General features: G+C 38.8%; 1 protein-coding gene across 1 annotated transcript in view; it reads left to right on the top strand.

Annotated features, from left to right (window-relative positions):
* The first annotated feature begins 12,027 nt into the window (after nt 1-12,027).
* Nucleotides 12,028-18,678, top strand: part of NOX1 (NADPH oxidase 1) — a 31,981-nt gene continuing 25,330 nt past the window's right edge. Inside the window, 1 exon segment of the mRNA XM_029240690.1 lies at nt 12,028-18,387. Coding sequence (XP_029096523.1) covers nt 18,178-18,387 — 210 coding nt within the window. The 5' untranslated portion in view covers nt 12,028-18,177.

The raw sequence follows: 18,678 nt of genomic DNA, 5'->3' as shown, positions 1-18,678 counted from the left end.
TCATCAAAGAGGGCTTCCCTGGTGGCGCAATGGTTGAGGGTCTGCCTGCCGATGCAGGGGATGTGGGTTCCTGCCCCGGTCCGGGAGGATCCCACATGCCGCAGAGCGGCTGGGCCCGTGAGCCATGGCCTCTGCGCCTGCGCATCCAGAGCCTGTGCTCCGCAACGGGAGAGGCCACGGTGGTGAGAGGCCCGCATACCGCAAAAAAAAAAAAAAAAAAAAAAAATATATATATATATATATATATATATGTATGTATGTATATATATATATATATTCATCAAAGATATTGGCCTGTAATTTTCTTTTTTGGTAGTGTCTTTGTCTGGTTTTGGTATTATGGCAATTGTGAGCTTGTAGAATTAATTTGGGAGTATTCCCTCCTCTTGAATTTTTTGAAATAATTTGAGAATGATAGGTATTAGTTCTTCTTTATGTGTTTTGTAGAATTCCCCTGTGAAGTCATGGGTCCTGGAGTTTTGTTTGCTGGGAGTATTTTTTTAAATTACAAATTCAATTTCACTACTAATGATGGGTCTGTTCAAATTGTCTGTTTCTTCTTCATTCAGTCTTGGCAGCTTATGTATTTCTAGCTCAGGATTGACCCTCAGGGCTTCTGCTCAAACAACTTGGGATCAAACCCTGTCCTTGATAGGGCAGTGACAGTCATTGAGCAGAAGGGAAGTTCCACCTCATACCCAATGCCAGCTCTAGCCCTTCCATCTCCAACTCCATTCCATACCAAGGTGATAGCCACCAGCACAACCTAAGGAAAGACAGGACTTTGGTCCATAGCAAATCCAGCCCTCCCACCAAAGACACTGGGCACAAGCAGTATGTATAGGGATGCTCCCACATAAGAACACCCCTTCCAGACCACAATTGGTAAGTGTTTCACCTAAATTCATAGAGACAGAGAAAGTTAAGCAAAATGAAAAAGCAAAGGAGCTTGTCTCAACTGAAAGAAAACTCTGGAAAAAATAAACAATGAAACAGAAATAATTTACCAGATAAAGAATTCGAAACATTTGTAATAAAAATGTTAACTGAATTAGGGAAAATAATTGATGTAAACAATTACCACTTCAACAAGGAACTAGTAGATATAAAAGAAACCCAATCAGAAATGAAGAATTTAATATCTGAAATAAAAACCATACTAGAAGAAATGAATAGCAGACTGATACAGAAGAATGCATAAGTCATCTGGAAGATAGAATAATGGAAATCACCCAATCAGAACAACAAAAATAAAAACAAATTAAAAAAATGAAAGCAATTTAAGAGGGCTCTAGGATAACATTAAGCATATCAACATTCACATTATAGGGGTTCCAGAAGGAGAAGAGAGAGAGAAAGTGATTGAAAATCTATTTGACGAAATTATGGCTGGAAACTTCCCAAACCTGAAGAAGGAAACAGATATTGAGGTACAGGAAGCAAGATGGTCCCAAGCAAGATGAACCCAAACAGACCCACACAACACATATCATAATTAAAATGGCAAAAGTTAAAGAGAGAATTTTAAAGGCAGCAAGAGAAAAACAAAGAGTCATGTAAAAGGGAACCCTGATAAGGCTAGCAGCTGATTTCTCTACAGAATCTTTGCAGGCCAGAAGGGAGTGGCATGATATATTTAAAGCACTGAAAGGGAAAAACCTGCAACCTAGGATACTCTACCCAGCAAGATTATCCTTTAGAATAGAAGGAGAGATAAAGGACTTCTTAGACCAGCAAAAACTAAAAGATAGTTCATCAATACTAAACCCACTCTAAAAGAAAAGTTGAAGGATTTTCTCTAAGTGGAAAAGAAGTAAAAATCTATAGGAAAGGGAAAATGCCACTAGGAAAAACAAATAAAAGTAAAGGCTAAAGATCAACCACTTAAATAATCCAGTATGAAGATTAAAAGAAAAAAATTGTAAAAGCAACTATAACTAGAATAAACAGTTAAAAGATGAGCATGAAGATATAAAATATGACATGAAAAAACACAGAATGTGTGGGATGGGAGTAAAAATGTAGATATTTTAGAATGTGTTTGAACTTAAATGACTACCAGTTTAAAACAAGCAGATATAGGTCAACGTATATGAAACCTGTGGTAACCACAAATCAAAAACCTGCAATATATACACAAAAATTAAAAAGAAAAGAACATAGGCAGTTTCTTCCCTTTCATTTATTTGTCCTTTTAATTTTGCCTAATACGTCCTTTGCTATAGGTAAAATGTTGAGTTTTTTCCTTTACTGCTAAACTTTATTTTTAGAGCAGCTTTAGGTTCACAGCAAAATTGAGTGAAAGGTACAGAGTTCCCATATACCCCTGTCCCGACACATGTACAACATCTTGCACCATTATCAACATCTTGCCCCAGAATGGTACATTTGTTACAATCTATGAACCTACCTTGACACATCTTTATCACCCAAAGTCCACAGTTTACATTAGGGTTCACCCTTGGTATTGAACCGTCTGTGGGTTTTGACAAAAGTATAATGACATGTGTCCACCATTGTAGTATCATAAAGAATAATTTCACTGCCTTAAAAATCTTCTGTGCTCTGCCTATTCATCCCTCTCTCCCCCTTAACCCCTGGCAACCACTAATATTTTTAATGTTTTCATAGTTTTGCCTTGCTCAGAATGCCATATAGTTGGAATCATACAGTATGTAGCCTTCTCAAATTGTATTCCTTCACTTAGTAACATGTTCTTAATTTTCCCACGTGTTTTTCCATGGCTTGAGAGTTCATTTCTTTTTTATCTATCTATCTATCTAGTGAATAATATTCTGGGTCAGTCCATCAAAAAGATATAACAAGTGTAAATATTTACATGCCCAACATCACAGTACCTAAATATATAAAGCAAAAACTAACAGAGCTAAAAGGAGAAATAAAAAGTAATATGATAGTTGGGGACCTTAATACCCAACTCTCAACAATGGATAGATCATCCAGACAAACAATAAGGAAGCAGCACATTTGACAGGTCAAAATACACATTCACAGTTCCTTGAGGATAAGGTCTGTATCGTTGTTCCCTCTGGCACAACAACCTGTACCAGGAGGTTAGGTTGTTATCTTCACAGCTGCTGCCAATCTGGAGTGAGGGATGACAAGCACACAATTTAAAATGCCACAGTCCTCTCACTGTAATGCAGCATCTTCTCCATTAAGCTTTCCCTTGGTTGGTATGAGTTTTTTACTAGATTCCAGAGATCCCAGAAAGTTGATTCTGAAAGTTTGATAGCTTATTAGTTGCTTTTGTGGAGGGACGGAACCCTGGAATTACCTACTCCACCATTTTTGGTGACCTCCATTTTTTAAAAAAATAAATTTTTAAGGATGGCAATTCCACTTCCAAGCTCTTAATATGCCTGAGCTAAAAACAGATGTCCATTCATTACCTTTAATGCACAAATTGTGTCATCATTGGCCAGTGGAATCCCCTTCAAACTGGCTTGTTTTCCTTTTGACAGACCCCCAGTAATTTTTGATAGCTTCCTCGCTTTTTGCTACAAGATATCTCAGGCTCATCTTGTACATTTACTGACTCAGACCTGGATATTTGTTGCTATTGAGTTGTCATTGCTTCTAGGCTTTTCACTGGATAGAGTTAGGAAAAACATACAGAGTGAAGTAAGTCAGAAAGAGAAAAACAAATACCGTATGCTAATACATATTATATGGAATCTGAAAAAAAATGGTTTTGAAGAAACTATGGGCAGGACAGGAATAAAGATGCAGACGTAGAGAATGGACTTGAGGACATGGGGAGGGGGAAGGGTAAGCTGGGATGAAGTGACAAAGTGGCATGGACATATATACACTACCAAATGTAAAACAGATAGCTAGTGGGAAGCAGCCACATACCACAGCTTTGTGACCACCTAGAGGGGTGGGATAAGGAGGGTGGGAGGGAGACGCAAGAGGGAGGAGATATGGGGACATAAGTATATATATAGCTGATTCACTTTGTTATACAGCAGAAACTAACACACCACTGTAAAGCAATTATACCCCAATAAAGATGTTTAAAAAAACAAAAAATGAGTCCTTAATGGTATTTCCAATTCAAATTTAATAGTACAGGGTTTTACCTAATTTCTTTATTTTGTACTTATATCTTTTTTCTCTTACCCTGGTAATCTTGGTTTATAACTACATTAACATCATACTTATTTACTTTATTCTAAATAAGCCATTAATAAATTAAAATAACAATGCCAATATTATGATTAACAATAAGACTACTGAAAGCAGTTCAAGATTTCTTTTTCTTTTTTTTTGCCACACCATGTGGCTTGTGGGATCTTAGCTCCCCACCAGGGATCGAACCCGTGCCTCCTGCAGTGGGAGCTGGAGAATTCCCATCTTTGTGGATCATTTTGTTCTTACACCATATATAGCTAGGGATGTACAGCCAAAATACTGTCTTTTAAAGTCACTTGACATTATTCTCTTCTTTGTGTGATTATGCCACCAACTTGATAGACAGTGAGGTTCATTTGTTTCAGTTTGTTTTCAGTTTTTAAGGGTTGATTTTTATTTTCCTTTTGATTTAATTTTATTTTTTAATTATGCTTCCAACATCAAAATTAGATAACAAGGTACATTCAGAGAAGTTTAGCTTCTATTCCTGTCACTGCACTCTTCCCTCCTTCTCCCAGTTTGATTTCTTGTTGAAAAATATAAGCAAATACGTATAGGTATTTCTACCCTTTTTGTACACAAAAGACGGCATACTATAGAAACTATTCTCTACCTTGCTTTTTACCACTTAGTATGTTCTGGAGATCCTTCTATGTCAATACATGAAGATTATCTTCATCCCTTTTTGTAACTGTATATTATTCCATTTCGTGGATGTACTGGGTTTCTTTCAGTCTTTTGATATTACAGACAGTGTCACAATGAATACATTGGACATATGCTATTTTTGAATTTTTTTCCAATATGCCTTTGGAATAGTTTCTGGAAAGTGAGATTGCTTTATGTATGCACATCTAATTTTACTAGATTGAGACAAATTCCTCTCCATAGGGGCTATACCATTTTCCATTCCCATCACCAGTGTGTGAGAGTTCAGGCCTCTTTATATCTCTCCACAGGGCCAGTGTGGATCAAATTGGTAACTCTGGCCTTCATGGCACAGGAGAGGCTTCACCTCCCTCACCACTCATCCCACAGATACATAAGAGAGCTTGCATCCTATTATTTTCTCTATTACATACCCTGTGCTAAAAACAAATGGGTTGCCTGACAGTAATGAGGAACAAAGTAACGTTGCAAGCCTTGGCTTGTTATGCGCCAGGTCACAAGCTGCCTGAGGCTGAAGTAGGTTCGGAAACATGTTAAACAGCCCTGACAGCCTGATTGCAAATAGTCCTCATTGTCCGCCGTCTATACCAATCATATGATCTTGCCTGTGACCCTGTGACTGAAGGGCATAGACCAGTACACACAAGGCAGAATGAGACATTAGATGTGCATCTTTATACTTCCCCGAAGTACTTGTTTTCTGTTCACTATTGTCAAATTTGAAATAAACCCATTGGAGGCATCCAAAAGACAAACATGTTATTGTTATTGTTGTTGATATTTCTTTCATCTGAGGCACTGTCTTCACTCCCGTTCACTGCTTCGCCAAGTGTCTCCTTGGAGCTCTTGCCATCTTATGGCAGGTCAGCAGGCTTAAGAACTGAAATATTGACTTTTCAGAAGTGTGAAGAAAGTGTTTTCTAAACTATAACAGGCTGAGGCTCCACCCCCCACCAGCTTTGGCAATACTGTGAGGTAGAAAATGTTCATTACCAAGGTTTTCTTTTCTAGACCTCCCCTTATTCTTGTGTCCCCAGCCCTTCTTCAAGGTGCCCTCTCTCTGGCCTCAAATACTCAGAACGCTGGTGGCCTCTGCACCTATCAATAGCCTCTTGTGACCATATGCCATCACACTCCTCTCCTGGAGAGTTTGTCCTCTGACTGTGAAAAGAAAGGCTCTGTCTTTGGCTAAAAGAAGTTCAGGCACCAGGGAGGGTGGCAATGGCAGAATGAAGGGAGGATACAAACTTGAGAGTGAGACCTTTTCCTGAAATCATGTCATGCAAACATCGTCTATTCAGCCGCTTCAGGGACCCTGAATTAGCAAGCTGAGAGAGGAACCAAAAGCACTTTCTGATATAATGGCAAATTTTCACAGTATCCTATCACTTATTTCTATCCATGGTACATGCTGGGTACTGCAGCTCATTAAAGCTTTTCCCCAGAGCTGACTTGATGTTTCAGTGGTAGTCTAAACGTTGTGATCTGAAGGGTTCTGGGAAGACTCCGGGGCCAAAAAGATGTTTTCCACTAGACTTTTACTCTTCTGGAAATTTTCACTTGTATGTGAAAATATGTATTTTAAATTATAAAAGCAAAACATGGTTCCACTTAAATATGGCAGATTGAACATATGAATTTGGTTTTGCTCCTTCACCAAGCCCCATTTAAATGACAGTGAAAGAAAACCTCCAAGACTTGCAAAATAATAACAAAAGGATTAGTATCCAGAATATGTGTGTTTAATATGTAAAAAATGACGATGAAGGGATTTTTTAAAAAGGCATAACCCACAAGACTGAAGGGAATAGGAAAGAAGATAGCATAGATAGTATTTTTTTTTGCGGTACGCGGGCATCTCACTGTTGTGGCCTCTCGTGTTGTGGAGCACAGGCTCAGCGGCCATGGCTCACGGGCCCAGCTGCTCCGCGGCATGTGGGATCTTCCCGGACTGCATCGGCAGGCGGGCTCTCAACCACTGCGCCACCAGGGAAGCCCTGTAGATAGTATTTTGAAAGCTGGAAAACAATGGTGAAATGGATAATTTACTCAGCAGATCTGACAAAGCTGAACCTTATAACAATAGCAAGAAAAAAGACCAATTTGCACTGCCCCCCAAAAGGAATCAGGAAAAAGCAAATCCCTGGAATCCTTCCTTCATTCCATGCATATAGGAACTGTCCTTTTTCCTGACAAAGGATTGAAGATTTATTTTCTGGAAAATGTAAAACAGAGAATGTCTGGACAGGAAGGATACTAGATACAATTGAGGACAAAGGTATCCAACCAGAAACAGAGAGATTAAGTGAATGTTTACATACTGAATGCTGATACTTTAGCCCTCTTCCTCACTCAGTTTCCAGAAAGCTGGTGGCCAGTTATGTATCCTCCAGATAGGAGACTGGAAGACTCTTCTCTGGAGAATCAGAAGAGCCTAAGAATAAAGACCTAAATATATTGATGCCAAGTGTTCCCCAATGAAATGGCCTAACTACCTTATCCTACAGTGTCACAATTGTAGTGTCACCAACTACAGTCTTTGAACTTCCAATTAGCTTTTTAGCTTCCCATTGTTAATTATAATCAGATGGCCAAAGGTCAGTACACATCTGAACAAAATCTCTAATATGAAAGATAGTAGCCCACGTAAACATAGCAAAAGTGGATAATGTAAAGTTTTACAGTCTCTTTCCTCTACCCCAAAGCAGAGCTTGAGGTAAAGGCTTGCCAGCAGGTGATTTATTTTGGGAAGTAATCCCAGGAAACAAGAATGAGAGACCTGGGATAGTAAAAAAGAGAAGGAAGGAAAGGATGCATTATCAAGTAGTCACTGCTGTTGGCAACTGGTGTTCTATCTTGCTAGTACCTTCTGAGGAGCTATGTTGAACCTATCTCAGAATTTTCCTCCTGAGTTATGAAAAGGGAGAGCATTAATCCACTGGCTCCCATCCTTCATTGGTCAAGGATGTCAACTACCATGCACTTCTGGGTTATGTAGACTGCAGTGCAGAGCTGATTTCCCCAAGCATAACTTTGTAGGTCAGAAGAGCTCTAGGGCGTGAAGCAATTCTTGGTGCAGCTAAAGTGAGGCACTGTCAGATTACTCCTGCAAAAGACTGGTTGCCACAGCAATGGCTAGGCTAAACTGTGGGCTGAAAGAATGTGAAGCAATGTACACCAGGTGTCTGCTACATAGGGAGAATAAAAGATTTTTTTTTAAAAAAAGAACTATTGTTAGTATCCCTAGAGTTAAGAGAAACCATTAGTAAGAATGGGTTGCACTTTTTTAAAAGGAAAAATCAGAATAACAAAGAGCTCTTTGGAAATAAAAATATGACAGTAGGAAAAATTCAATAGGAAAGTTGAAGATAAAGTTGAAGGAATCTCCCAGAAAGGAGAGCAAAAAGACAAAGATTGAAATAGGAGAAAGAATATTTGAAAATTAGAGGACCTGTCCAGCACGTCCAATATCAGAAGAGGAGGCATTCTATTTAGAGAGAAGAGAAAATGAAGGGAATAAAATGTTTAATATAGTCCAGAAATTTCCCCCAAACTGAAGGTCATGAGTTTCCAGGTTGAAATATCCTTGACTGATGAAAATGGACCCACACCAAAACACAGCTTCATAAAATTTCTCAACGTTGGGTTAAAAAGAAGACTTTACAAGCTCCCAGAGATAAAAACAGGTCACATATAATGGATCAGGAATCACAGTGGCTTTGGATTTTTCAATATCAACATTGGAAACTAGGAGATGAGCAAAAATGCCTTCAAAATTCTGAAGAATAATTATTTTTAACCTAGAGTTCTGTACCCAGCCAAGCTGTCAATCAAGTGTGAGGATAGAACAAATACAATTTCTGATAAGCAAGGTCTCAAAAATTTACCCCTCATACACCTCTTGAAACCAAGAAAGAAATCTCTTTAAACCTCTTTCTTTAAAAAAATTTTTTTATTGAAGTAGAGTTGATTTACAATGTTGTGCCAATCTCTGCTGTACAGTAAAGTGACTCAGTTATACACATGTATACATTTTTTATATTCTTTTCCATTATGGTTTATTACAGGATATTCAGTATAGTTCCCTGTTTGAAACCGCTTTAAGCCAAGAAAGCAGAAGGACTTGGGTTAGTGGGGAGATGATCCAGCACAAGAAAGAGGCAAAAGGGAAGCTCCAGAAGAGGGTGAAGGTAGGTTCCAGGATGACAGCTGCACACAAAGAAGGAATAGAGGTCAACTAGCTTATACAGGTCAGAAGACTTCAGGAGAGATATCTTCAAGATACCTGATACACCAAAACACATGGAGAGGAGCTGGAGGTAACTGATCAAGAGTTTAAAGTTGAATTCTTGCTAAGTACATAGAAAATTATTTAAAGAAAAAACAAAATAATTATGAGCTCCAGGAAACACAAAACGTTGTGCAAGTAAGGAAAAGTATTTGTGACTTCATGGCTGTGAATAAAGTTTCCTTGGTCACCATCCTGTAAACATTGAATAGTGGTCTAACCAAAATTATGATATGCCTATATTGGAAAAATGTAGGGATAAAAATGGTCTTTGGGTGAATTGGGAGGGCAGGGTGAGTGTAGGTAATGCCAATAGACAATGTCAAAAACTTAAAATTCAAGAAGTAGCAATAAAATAATGTTATTTAGAGAACCAAGGTAAATACCAAAAGAATCAGCTAAAAGAGTTGAAAACTCTTGCCTCTGGAGAGTGGGAAATTATGGGGAAGGGAAAAGGGCACTGTTTTTCATAACAAAACTTGTAGAACTTTTAAACTCTGTAAACTATGATGATGCATAACTTTGATAAAAAATTTAAAAATTAAAATATAAAAGCAATGATGCACATTATAAAAACGTAGAAAATTCAGAAAATCAAAAAAAATCACAAAGAAACTCATTACTTATCAATTGCCACATTTAATATTTTGCTATATTTCCTTTCAGGCTTTTTACATGCCAGATTATACAGTGTTGTGATTATTCTGATATCTTGGTTTTTCTCTCCATTAACTTCAAATCATACACATTTTCCTGTTACATTCATTTAAATAGTTGTGTAGTGTTCCACTGTGTAGATATGCTATAATTGATTTGACTATTCTGTTATTGAGCATTTAGCTTATTTCCTTTTTGTTGACCACTACAGATAATGCTGCAATGAACATCTTTATTCATAAGTTTTTTCTGTACTTCAAATTATGTCCCTAATATATTTTGAAGAATGGTAATCTTATGGACTATATTGTGCGTCCCCAAAATTCATATGTTGAAGCGCTAACCCCTAATGAGGCTGTATTGGAGATAAGGCATATAAGTAGGTGACAAAGGTTGAGGTCATAAGGAAGGGGCCTTAATATGATAAGGCTGGTGTCCCAGTCTCCCTGTCTCCCTCCCATTCTCCTTCTCTTTGTCTCTCCCTCTTTCCCTCTCTCCATGTACACAGAGGAAATGCCATGTGAGGACACAGCGAGAAGATCGCTATCTACAAGCCAGGAAGAGAGCTCTCACTAGAAACCAACTTGATGGTGACCTTGATCTTGGACTTCCAGCCTCCAGGACTGTGAGAAAATTAATTTCTGTTGTTTAAGCCACGCGCTCTGTGCTATTTTGTTAAGGTAGCATGAACAAACTAATACATATAGTTACTTTGTATTTTAAAGCACCCATATGAAAATATCAATGTCCTTGGGGAAGGCTCACACAAGGGGCTGTTGTCAGTCATTCCCTCCCGCCCTTGTACTAGTCATTCATGCTGCTTTCTCCTTTACAATGAGGTGAAATACTGGCACCTGGAGGTGGGACTTAGCTGCAGCTAATGAAAGATTGGCAGAGCTTCTGAAAGTCAAAGAGATTCAGTAGTACTGACTTAATGAATGTCAAAACAAGAGTTAAGAATTATTTAGATTTGTAGCAATGTTTTCTTTTTGCTTAATGAGTTGTATACGTTGTTTATCAATATGAACGAACATTACTGGTCTTCTTCCTCTTCAAAGTATTTACTAAATCCACCCTTTCTTCCTACCTCCACTGCTCCAACCCTAGACCAAGCCTCTCTGGTCACATCCACCTCTCCCCTGATCTGTTCTTTGCACAACTACCAGAGTATACATATAAAAAATGAAAACCAGATCACATCTCTTCCCTGCTCAAAACAGCTTTCTATCACATTTAAAATAAAATCCAAACTCCTCGCCATGTTATATTGTATGTGTGCAATGTTTTATATTGCCTATAATTTACTTCAAAACACTTCAGTATCAGCTGTGTAATATACCTTGTTTTTTCTAAGATGCATATTTTCCCACTTTTCATCACCTCTGAAATTGGGATGAATTTTACCATTAATGGTACAGCATAGTTTAATTAAGAGCAATTTTTCTTTCTTGGTGCGTAAGAGAATGATGGGTTTTACAACCTATGGTCATCTTGGATTCATAGAATCAATTATTTAATGAAACGGTGTGTTGTCTAAAAAATAATCTTTTGAAATATTGGTCTAGGGTGGGGGCAGTGGAGGTAGGAAGAAGGGAGGGGTGGGTTTTGTATATATTTTGAAGTGGAGAAAGAACAGGCAATGATTATTCATATTGATAAACAATTTAGTCAACTCATTGTAAATTAGTTTTAATCCACACTTTGGGAGTGGTTAGTTAACATTTGAATTATCCTAATCAGGAATATAGACTCAGGAGTGGTTGGTTAGCATTTGAAAGATCCTACTCAGGTGTCCTTACCCCAAAGGTAGTTACACGCCCCACCCCCATGTTCACATTTCCCTATCTGAACCTGTGCTAAAGCAGGAGTTCTTACACTTTCTTTGTGCCATGGGCCCCTTTGGCCAACTGGTGAACCCGATTCAGAGTCATTTTTTTAATGCACAACAAGATAAAACACATAAGATTACAATTAAAATCAATTGTGTTGAAATGCAATTATCAAAATATTAAAGATACAGGGTGGGGTGGGGTGGGGTGGGGTGGGAGGAATTGGGAGACTGAGATTGACATATATACATTACTGATACTATGTATAAAATAGACAACTGATGGGAACGTACTGTATAGCACAGGGAGCTCTACCTAATGCCCTGCACTATGGTAACCTAAATGGGAGGGAAGTCCAAAAGGGAGGGGATATCCGTACGTGTATGGCTGATTCATTTTGTTGTGCAGTGGAGGCTAACACAACATTGTAAAGCAACCATACTCCAATGAAAATTAATAATAATAAAAAAGAAATAGGAAAAAAATATTAAAGATACAATTTTGACATATTAATATATATATATTTCTTTACTATCCCAGCAAATAACAAGATCTAGCAGCAGGTCTAATAATCACCATAATTTTGAAATAGTAATGAATTTAATGATCTTTTAAGATATTGGCAATAGCTATAATGTGATATGAAAATATGTTTGATATGTGCTGGTGACAAAGTCACTGGTACTACTAATAAGACTGTGGTTTGTTGACTACATTCAGTAACAACAAAAAAAAATAAAGGCATAATTTTTTCCCATCAAGGTCCCAGAACCCCCTGGATTCTATCCCCAGGACCCAAGGTTAGGAAACCTTGCACCACAGACTCCACTTATCAGCATAAAAGATGTAAGAAATATATTTCATTGGTGAAATGAATTGCTTTCAAAATACGTGAAGTGGCTAGAAATATTGTCCAGGTGCTTCCATCCTTGCATGATCAGAATATAAAAATCTGGCAAGCAAACCCAACAGCTCAGTACTCTTTGGAGTGGCATTCTAGGCCTCAGACTCTGTGTGGTTCTGTATCCCACTACATGATAGCCAGCCTGCCAGATGGTCCCCAGTGATTCTTTCCTTGTGTAGTTACTCCCTTCCCGCACTGAATAGGGAAGAATGTAACCACTGTAACGTAACTGGTAGAATATTATGGAAATGACCTAATGTGACTCCCAAGGCTGGGTCAGAAAAGACATTACAGCTTCTGTCTTGCTCTGTCTTGGATCATTGCTCTGAGCTTGCACGTTATGAAAAATGGAGGGCCATGTGTTGAGGAACTGAGATCTGCCAACAACTAACACTAGCTTGCTAGGCATATGAGTGAACCACCTTGGAAGAAGATCCCCGGGCCCATTCAAGCCTTTAGATGACTGCAACCCTAGCCAACATCTTGACTGCAACCTCACGAGAGACTCCCAGCCAGAAGCAGCCAACAAAGCTGATCCTGGATTCCTGACACACAGAAACTATATGATATAATCAATGTTTGTTGTTAAGGCACTAATTTTGGGGTTAATTTGTAGCACAGCAGTAGATAACTAATATATATCACTTAATGGAAGATTTTCCTGCTCCACCCAGAAGATAGGTTGATCCCGTTACCATATTATTAGGCCATCTGTTTCAGGTAAATCTTTCATGCAAGCAGCTTGCTGGAGTTCCTAAAGGTCAGACAGAGAGTATGTATTGATACTTCACCCAATTTACAAGAAGAGGCTATGTGACTGTTTTGACCCCTGATTGCTAATAACTGCATGTGTCAGAATTTAGTCTGACAGTTACCTTCACTGTAATGTTCTACCTAGTAAGGAGGTTGTGGGAGAGGCGACCTATAGCCCTCACTTACCTCTAATCTTTAGAGGCTCCCTAAATCTACCAAAAACAATGGGTTTAGGTCTATTTGCATCACATTTGCAAAGGCCTGCAAGACCCTAGATAATCTGACTTTTACCTACCTCTCTGAACTCATTTCTTACCCCATCCTCTCACTTGTCTCTAGAAACACTGGCTGTATTCATTTGTTAGGGCTGCCATAACAAAGTACCACACACTGAGTGGCTTCAACAGAAAGAAGTTTGTTGTCTCACACTTCTGGAGGCTAGAAGTCCCAGTTCAAGATGTTGACAGGGACTTTTCCTTCTCAGAGCTGTGAAGAATCTGTTCCATGCCTGTCCGCTAGCTTCTGATGGTTTGCTAGCAATCTTGGGTATTCCTTGGCTTATAGAACCATCACCCTGATCTCTGCTTTCATCTTCACATGGTGTTCTCCCTGTGTGCATGTATGTGTTCAAATTTCCTCCCTTTATAATGACACTAGTCATATTAAAAGCCCACCCTACTCCAGTATGACTTCATCTTAATGAATTACATCCAAATAAGGTTGCTTTCTAGGGTACTGGGGGTTCTGCATACAATTTTTTTTTTTTGGCCACGCCACAGGGCTTGTGGGATCTTAGTTCCCTGACCAGGGATTGAACCTGGGCCCTCGGCAGTGAAAGTGCTGAGTCCTAACCACTGGACCGCCAGGGAATTCCCCTGCATATGAATTTTAGAGGAGACACAATTCAACCCATAACACTGGGCTTCTTGCTGTTCCTCTAGCACACCAAGCTCATTTCCACCTCAGGTCCTTTATATGTATTAGTTCTCCCTCTAGAACGCCAAAGAAGCATGACTGTTCCCTTCTCAGAATACAAGTGTCATATGTCAACTACTCAAAGAAGTCTTCCCTGATCATCCTATCTAAAATAGCCCCTCCACCACACACATCATGGTCTATTCCCTTCCCTGTTTCAATTTTCTTCATAGCACTCCTCATTACCTGAAGTATATTTCTTTTTATTTGTTTTTAATCTGTCTCTCCCACCAAAATATAAGTTCCATAAGGACAGGGAGCTTGTATATCTTATTTACTGCCGTATCATCAGCTCCTAACACAGTGCCTGTTAGAGAGTAAGTATTTAATAAATGTTTGTTGAGTGAACATTGAATGAGCAAATGCTTACTTTGTTGATTCTCTGATTTAGTCTCTGGAAAGCCCAGTAGAATCAAGTTTTCCCTGAGAAAATGGAACTTACCCCAAACTCCTCAAGATATTCATTTTCCCCCTTAGAAATGAACTAATTTATAATCCAATTATAAAACAGTAAAATAATATTCCTCGTCTCCCCCAAAGTTACCTGTTTTTCCTCTCTTTATACTACCAGGAAGCCACCTGAGGGTAGCAAAAAATCAGAGTGAAGAGAGGTCAGTTCCAAGGCAGAGGCACATTTTCAATCTTTCCTCAAAGCTTGTCTGCCACCTGCTCTGTCTCCAGCCTGGCTAGTTTTTTTCCCTTCTGGTAGGCGCACATTAACGGGCCTAGCTGGACTACCTATTAGGAAAAATAGGGGATCCGTTTTCATTGAATCAGCTTGCTCAGAAAAGGCCAAGGACCTAAGCTGAGTTCCAACTGAGATTTCTAAATGTAAGAGCCTTAAGTTGGAGCAATGACTATATTTTGTTCTTTTTTTTTTTAAGAGCAGTCCGCTTTGAGATCTAACCTGCCACCTACCTCCCAGCTCTCAGGTGCTAAGATAAAATGGTAGCTAAACAAAGTCTCTAGGCGTTTTATGATTTTTGTTTGTTTTCATATTTCCTTAACAATCAAAAGAAGGGCTCCAACCCGGAATCTTGATGTTTATTTCACCTAAACTGAGGCTTTTCCTGTAATAAAAAAAAAGGAGGATTGTGTGTGGTTTGCGATCCGGGAAGATTCAAGCAAGGGGGGAAGGAAGGAAGTTTAGTTTCTAAACCATTTCTTAAAGGACAAATCTTTGTTAAATAAAGGAATCTAATTAAACCATTTTGTGAGATCAATTCCCAACTTTTTTTCCATTTAATCTTTCTCCCAACCTGCTTAAGTGTTTGAGCCCTTGTGAGTTGCAGACTCTGTAAGAGCAACACTTCTCAAATTTAATGTGCACATGAATCACCTGGTGATCCTGTTAAATGAAAATTCTGATTCAGTAGGTATGGAGAGGGCATTATAGGCGGATCAAGTGGGTCTTCTGGCATTCACTTTGGCTTCAGTCCACCTCCAAACACCCAATGCACCCCTGTTTTCCAAAGTCCTCTGCTACAGTACCCCATTCTAACTACTCCTTATTGCCAGATGCCCCAGGAATCTGTTATAGGTCCCCCTCTCTCTGGATCCTGCCTTCTGTGAAAGTATGAGTTACAGGTGATAGTGGGTTGTTTCGTCACTTCCCTCTCTCTCCTTAGAGCAGAGGCCTCATCCCCCACCCCCACCCCTCCATCAGTACAAGATAACAATGGAATTTAATTATAGCCTCTGGGAGCATAGCTTTTTAATTCCAATGGTAAGAATTTCCTACCCTATGACAGACTAATGAAAAGGCTGTTTTTTAGTGGGGTGGGGAAGAGGAATGTCATTTTGAATTTCTCAAAAAATTATACAACATAGGAGACTGCCTGCCTGACTTACTTATACTTTCTCCTCTACCTCTCATCTGCCTTGGTCTCATTAAAGGCAACATTTTCTTATTTTAGAAGTGGAACCATGAATCTGTCATATTTCCATCCATTTCATATTTATGTACAAAGAGTTGCAATTCCATAGCAAGACAAGCAACAGAGATCTGAGTGAAGGTTTCCCTGTTGATGACAGTACATTATTTGGTGTGTACAGAAGGTAAAAGGATCCTGATACTATTTGACCAATATTTCACCCAATAATTTTTCTATAATTTCCTCATTTAGGTAGACTTGAAACTAGTTAGGTAAAACTACTTATTTAAGCTTTCAACCCACAGCACAAAATACTTTATAGGGCAGCCTATTCTCATGCTCATTTTTTTAACGTCTTTATTGGAGTATAATTGCTTTACAATGGTGTGTTAGTTTCTGCTTTATTACAAAGTGAATCAGTTATACATATATTGCCTCCTCCCATGGACACACCAAAATTACAATTATTTACAGAGAAATTATTGATTAGAAGAACAAAAGACTAGCAGAAAAGATCTTCTACAATTAAAGATATAGAGAAGGAACCATAATGAGATGGGACAAAAGATGAAACATCAAGAAAAAGAAAGAGAAGAAAAAATGAAAGAAACAAGTTCATACTATCACCTTTCCAAGAGGGGCTGAAGCCAGGTTGAAATTTTGATTTCCAAAACTTAGTCTTTTGGTGTAAGGTGGCCAAACAAGGATGCAGAGCCAAGCACTGTGAAACCTACAGACACATTGAAGAGCTCAGGGAATACGACGTCTTTCCCACCATGTCAAAACTCCTGAAACCAATCTCCACATCCTCTGTAACCACACAATAAAGACTTGGGAAATCACACCAGAAAGAAAGGAAGGAAGGAAGGCCAGAAACTAGACTAGGCACCTCTCAAAGAAGAAAACTCACTCAAATGGCCAACAGTTGAATTAAAAGATGCTCAACTGGGAGTTCCCTGGTGGCCTAGTGGTTAGGATTCCAGGCTTTCAATGCCATGGCCCGGGTTCAATCCCTGCTCTGGGAACTGAGATCCCGCAAACTGTGGGAACTACATGTGCCAACATGTATGAATCTCAGAGACACAATGTTGAGTGAAAGAAGCAAATCGCAGAAGCATATATACATACAAACAGTTAGATTCCATTTACTTAGAGGTTCAAAAACAGGAAAAACTAAACAATATGTTGTTTAGGAATGCATTTAGTTAGTAAAACTGTAGAGAAAAACAGGGCAATGATTACTCCAAATTTCAGGATAGTAGTTACATCTGATGGGGGAGAGACTGGGGAAGAAGGGAAATCGTGATCACAGAGGGACACAGAGAGGACTTTAAGATACTGGAAGTAAATATTCAATTTTTTAAACCTGGCTACTGAGTACATAGTTATTCATTCCTTAAAATTATTTTTTAAATTACATATATATGTTTTATATATTCTTCTGTGTATATTTCACCATTTTAGAAAAGGAAAAATATCAGTGCTCAGAACTGAACACACAACTCTAGCTAATCCATCATACTAGAATACAATCACCTCTCTCGTTTGGAATACTTTGCCTCTGTTTTTTTTGAACCGAGGTGTTCATTTGTACCTGCTAAATTTTCTTTTATTTTATGTGGCCATTCTTTTCACTTGTCCTTCCAACCAGTCAAGCGCTCCCCAGAGCCAGATCATCTTCCAGGAGAACTGGTAAACAAAGTTTCTGAGCTAGCCAGGCTGAGGTCCAAATTGCAGCAGGCAGCTGCAGCAGCTCTTCTGAAAGCCCACCTTAAAGCAGCTTCCTTAACATGTGTGCATTCTGCCCTGCTTTTCCTGAGATCATCTGTTTATAGCCTCAGCCTAAAATCTTCCTTATGAGAAACCTTAGCGAATGTCTTATCAAGGAAGACAATGCCCCACATTAAATCATGTTGATAAGTTGATGGGAGAGAACATTCTCACCCAAGAAGATTGTTATTTCCTGAAGGGATAAAACCCCACCAGGGAAAACACCTGTGGTACTTATAGGTAGGGCTGGTCTACCAAAGCTGATAACATAGTTCTGACCAGAGGAGGAAGGCAGAGTGCATGTATTCATTCCTGAAAGCTTTGTGGGTAGGTGTGCATCTTTCACATATTAAAGATTCACAGTCCCTGAGCTGGACAGAGGTGCCAATCCTGAAGAATCTCTCCAGAATCCAAGTTGCTGAATCTTCCCTGCTGCCTACAGAGGCTCCAAACCACCACTTGACAATGGGAAACTGGGTGGTTAACCATTGGTTCTCAGTTTTGTTTCTGGTAAGTGATGTTTCACTTTCTAATAATTACTCTTAGAGTAAGGAGACATTATGTTTTTTAATATTTGTGAAGTTACTTGAAAGGGAAAGATTCCATGCCAATATTGAGCTCATCAAGGCCAGTTATCAGCTGAAAGGTCCAACTCTAGGATTACATATATGTTTTATATACTTTTCTGTGTATGATATATTTCAGCATTTTAGAAAAGGAAAAAAGTCCAACTCCAGAAATTGATTGGTAAAGAGACAAAAATATAAACCACAAGTATATGGAATTTCAATCTGTTTTCAT

This window comes from Monodon monoceros, unplaced genomic scaffold (assembly GCF_005190385.1).
Source record: "Monodon monoceros isolate NGI ecotype Baffin Bay Population unplaced genomic scaffold, NGI_Narwhal_1 Super_Scaffold_22, whole genome shotgun sequence".
Lineage (NCBI taxonomy): Eukaryota > Metazoa > Chordata > Mammalia > Artiodactyla > Monodontidae > Monodon > Monodon monoceros.
This window is presented reverse-complemented; position numbering and strand designations above follow the sequence as displayed.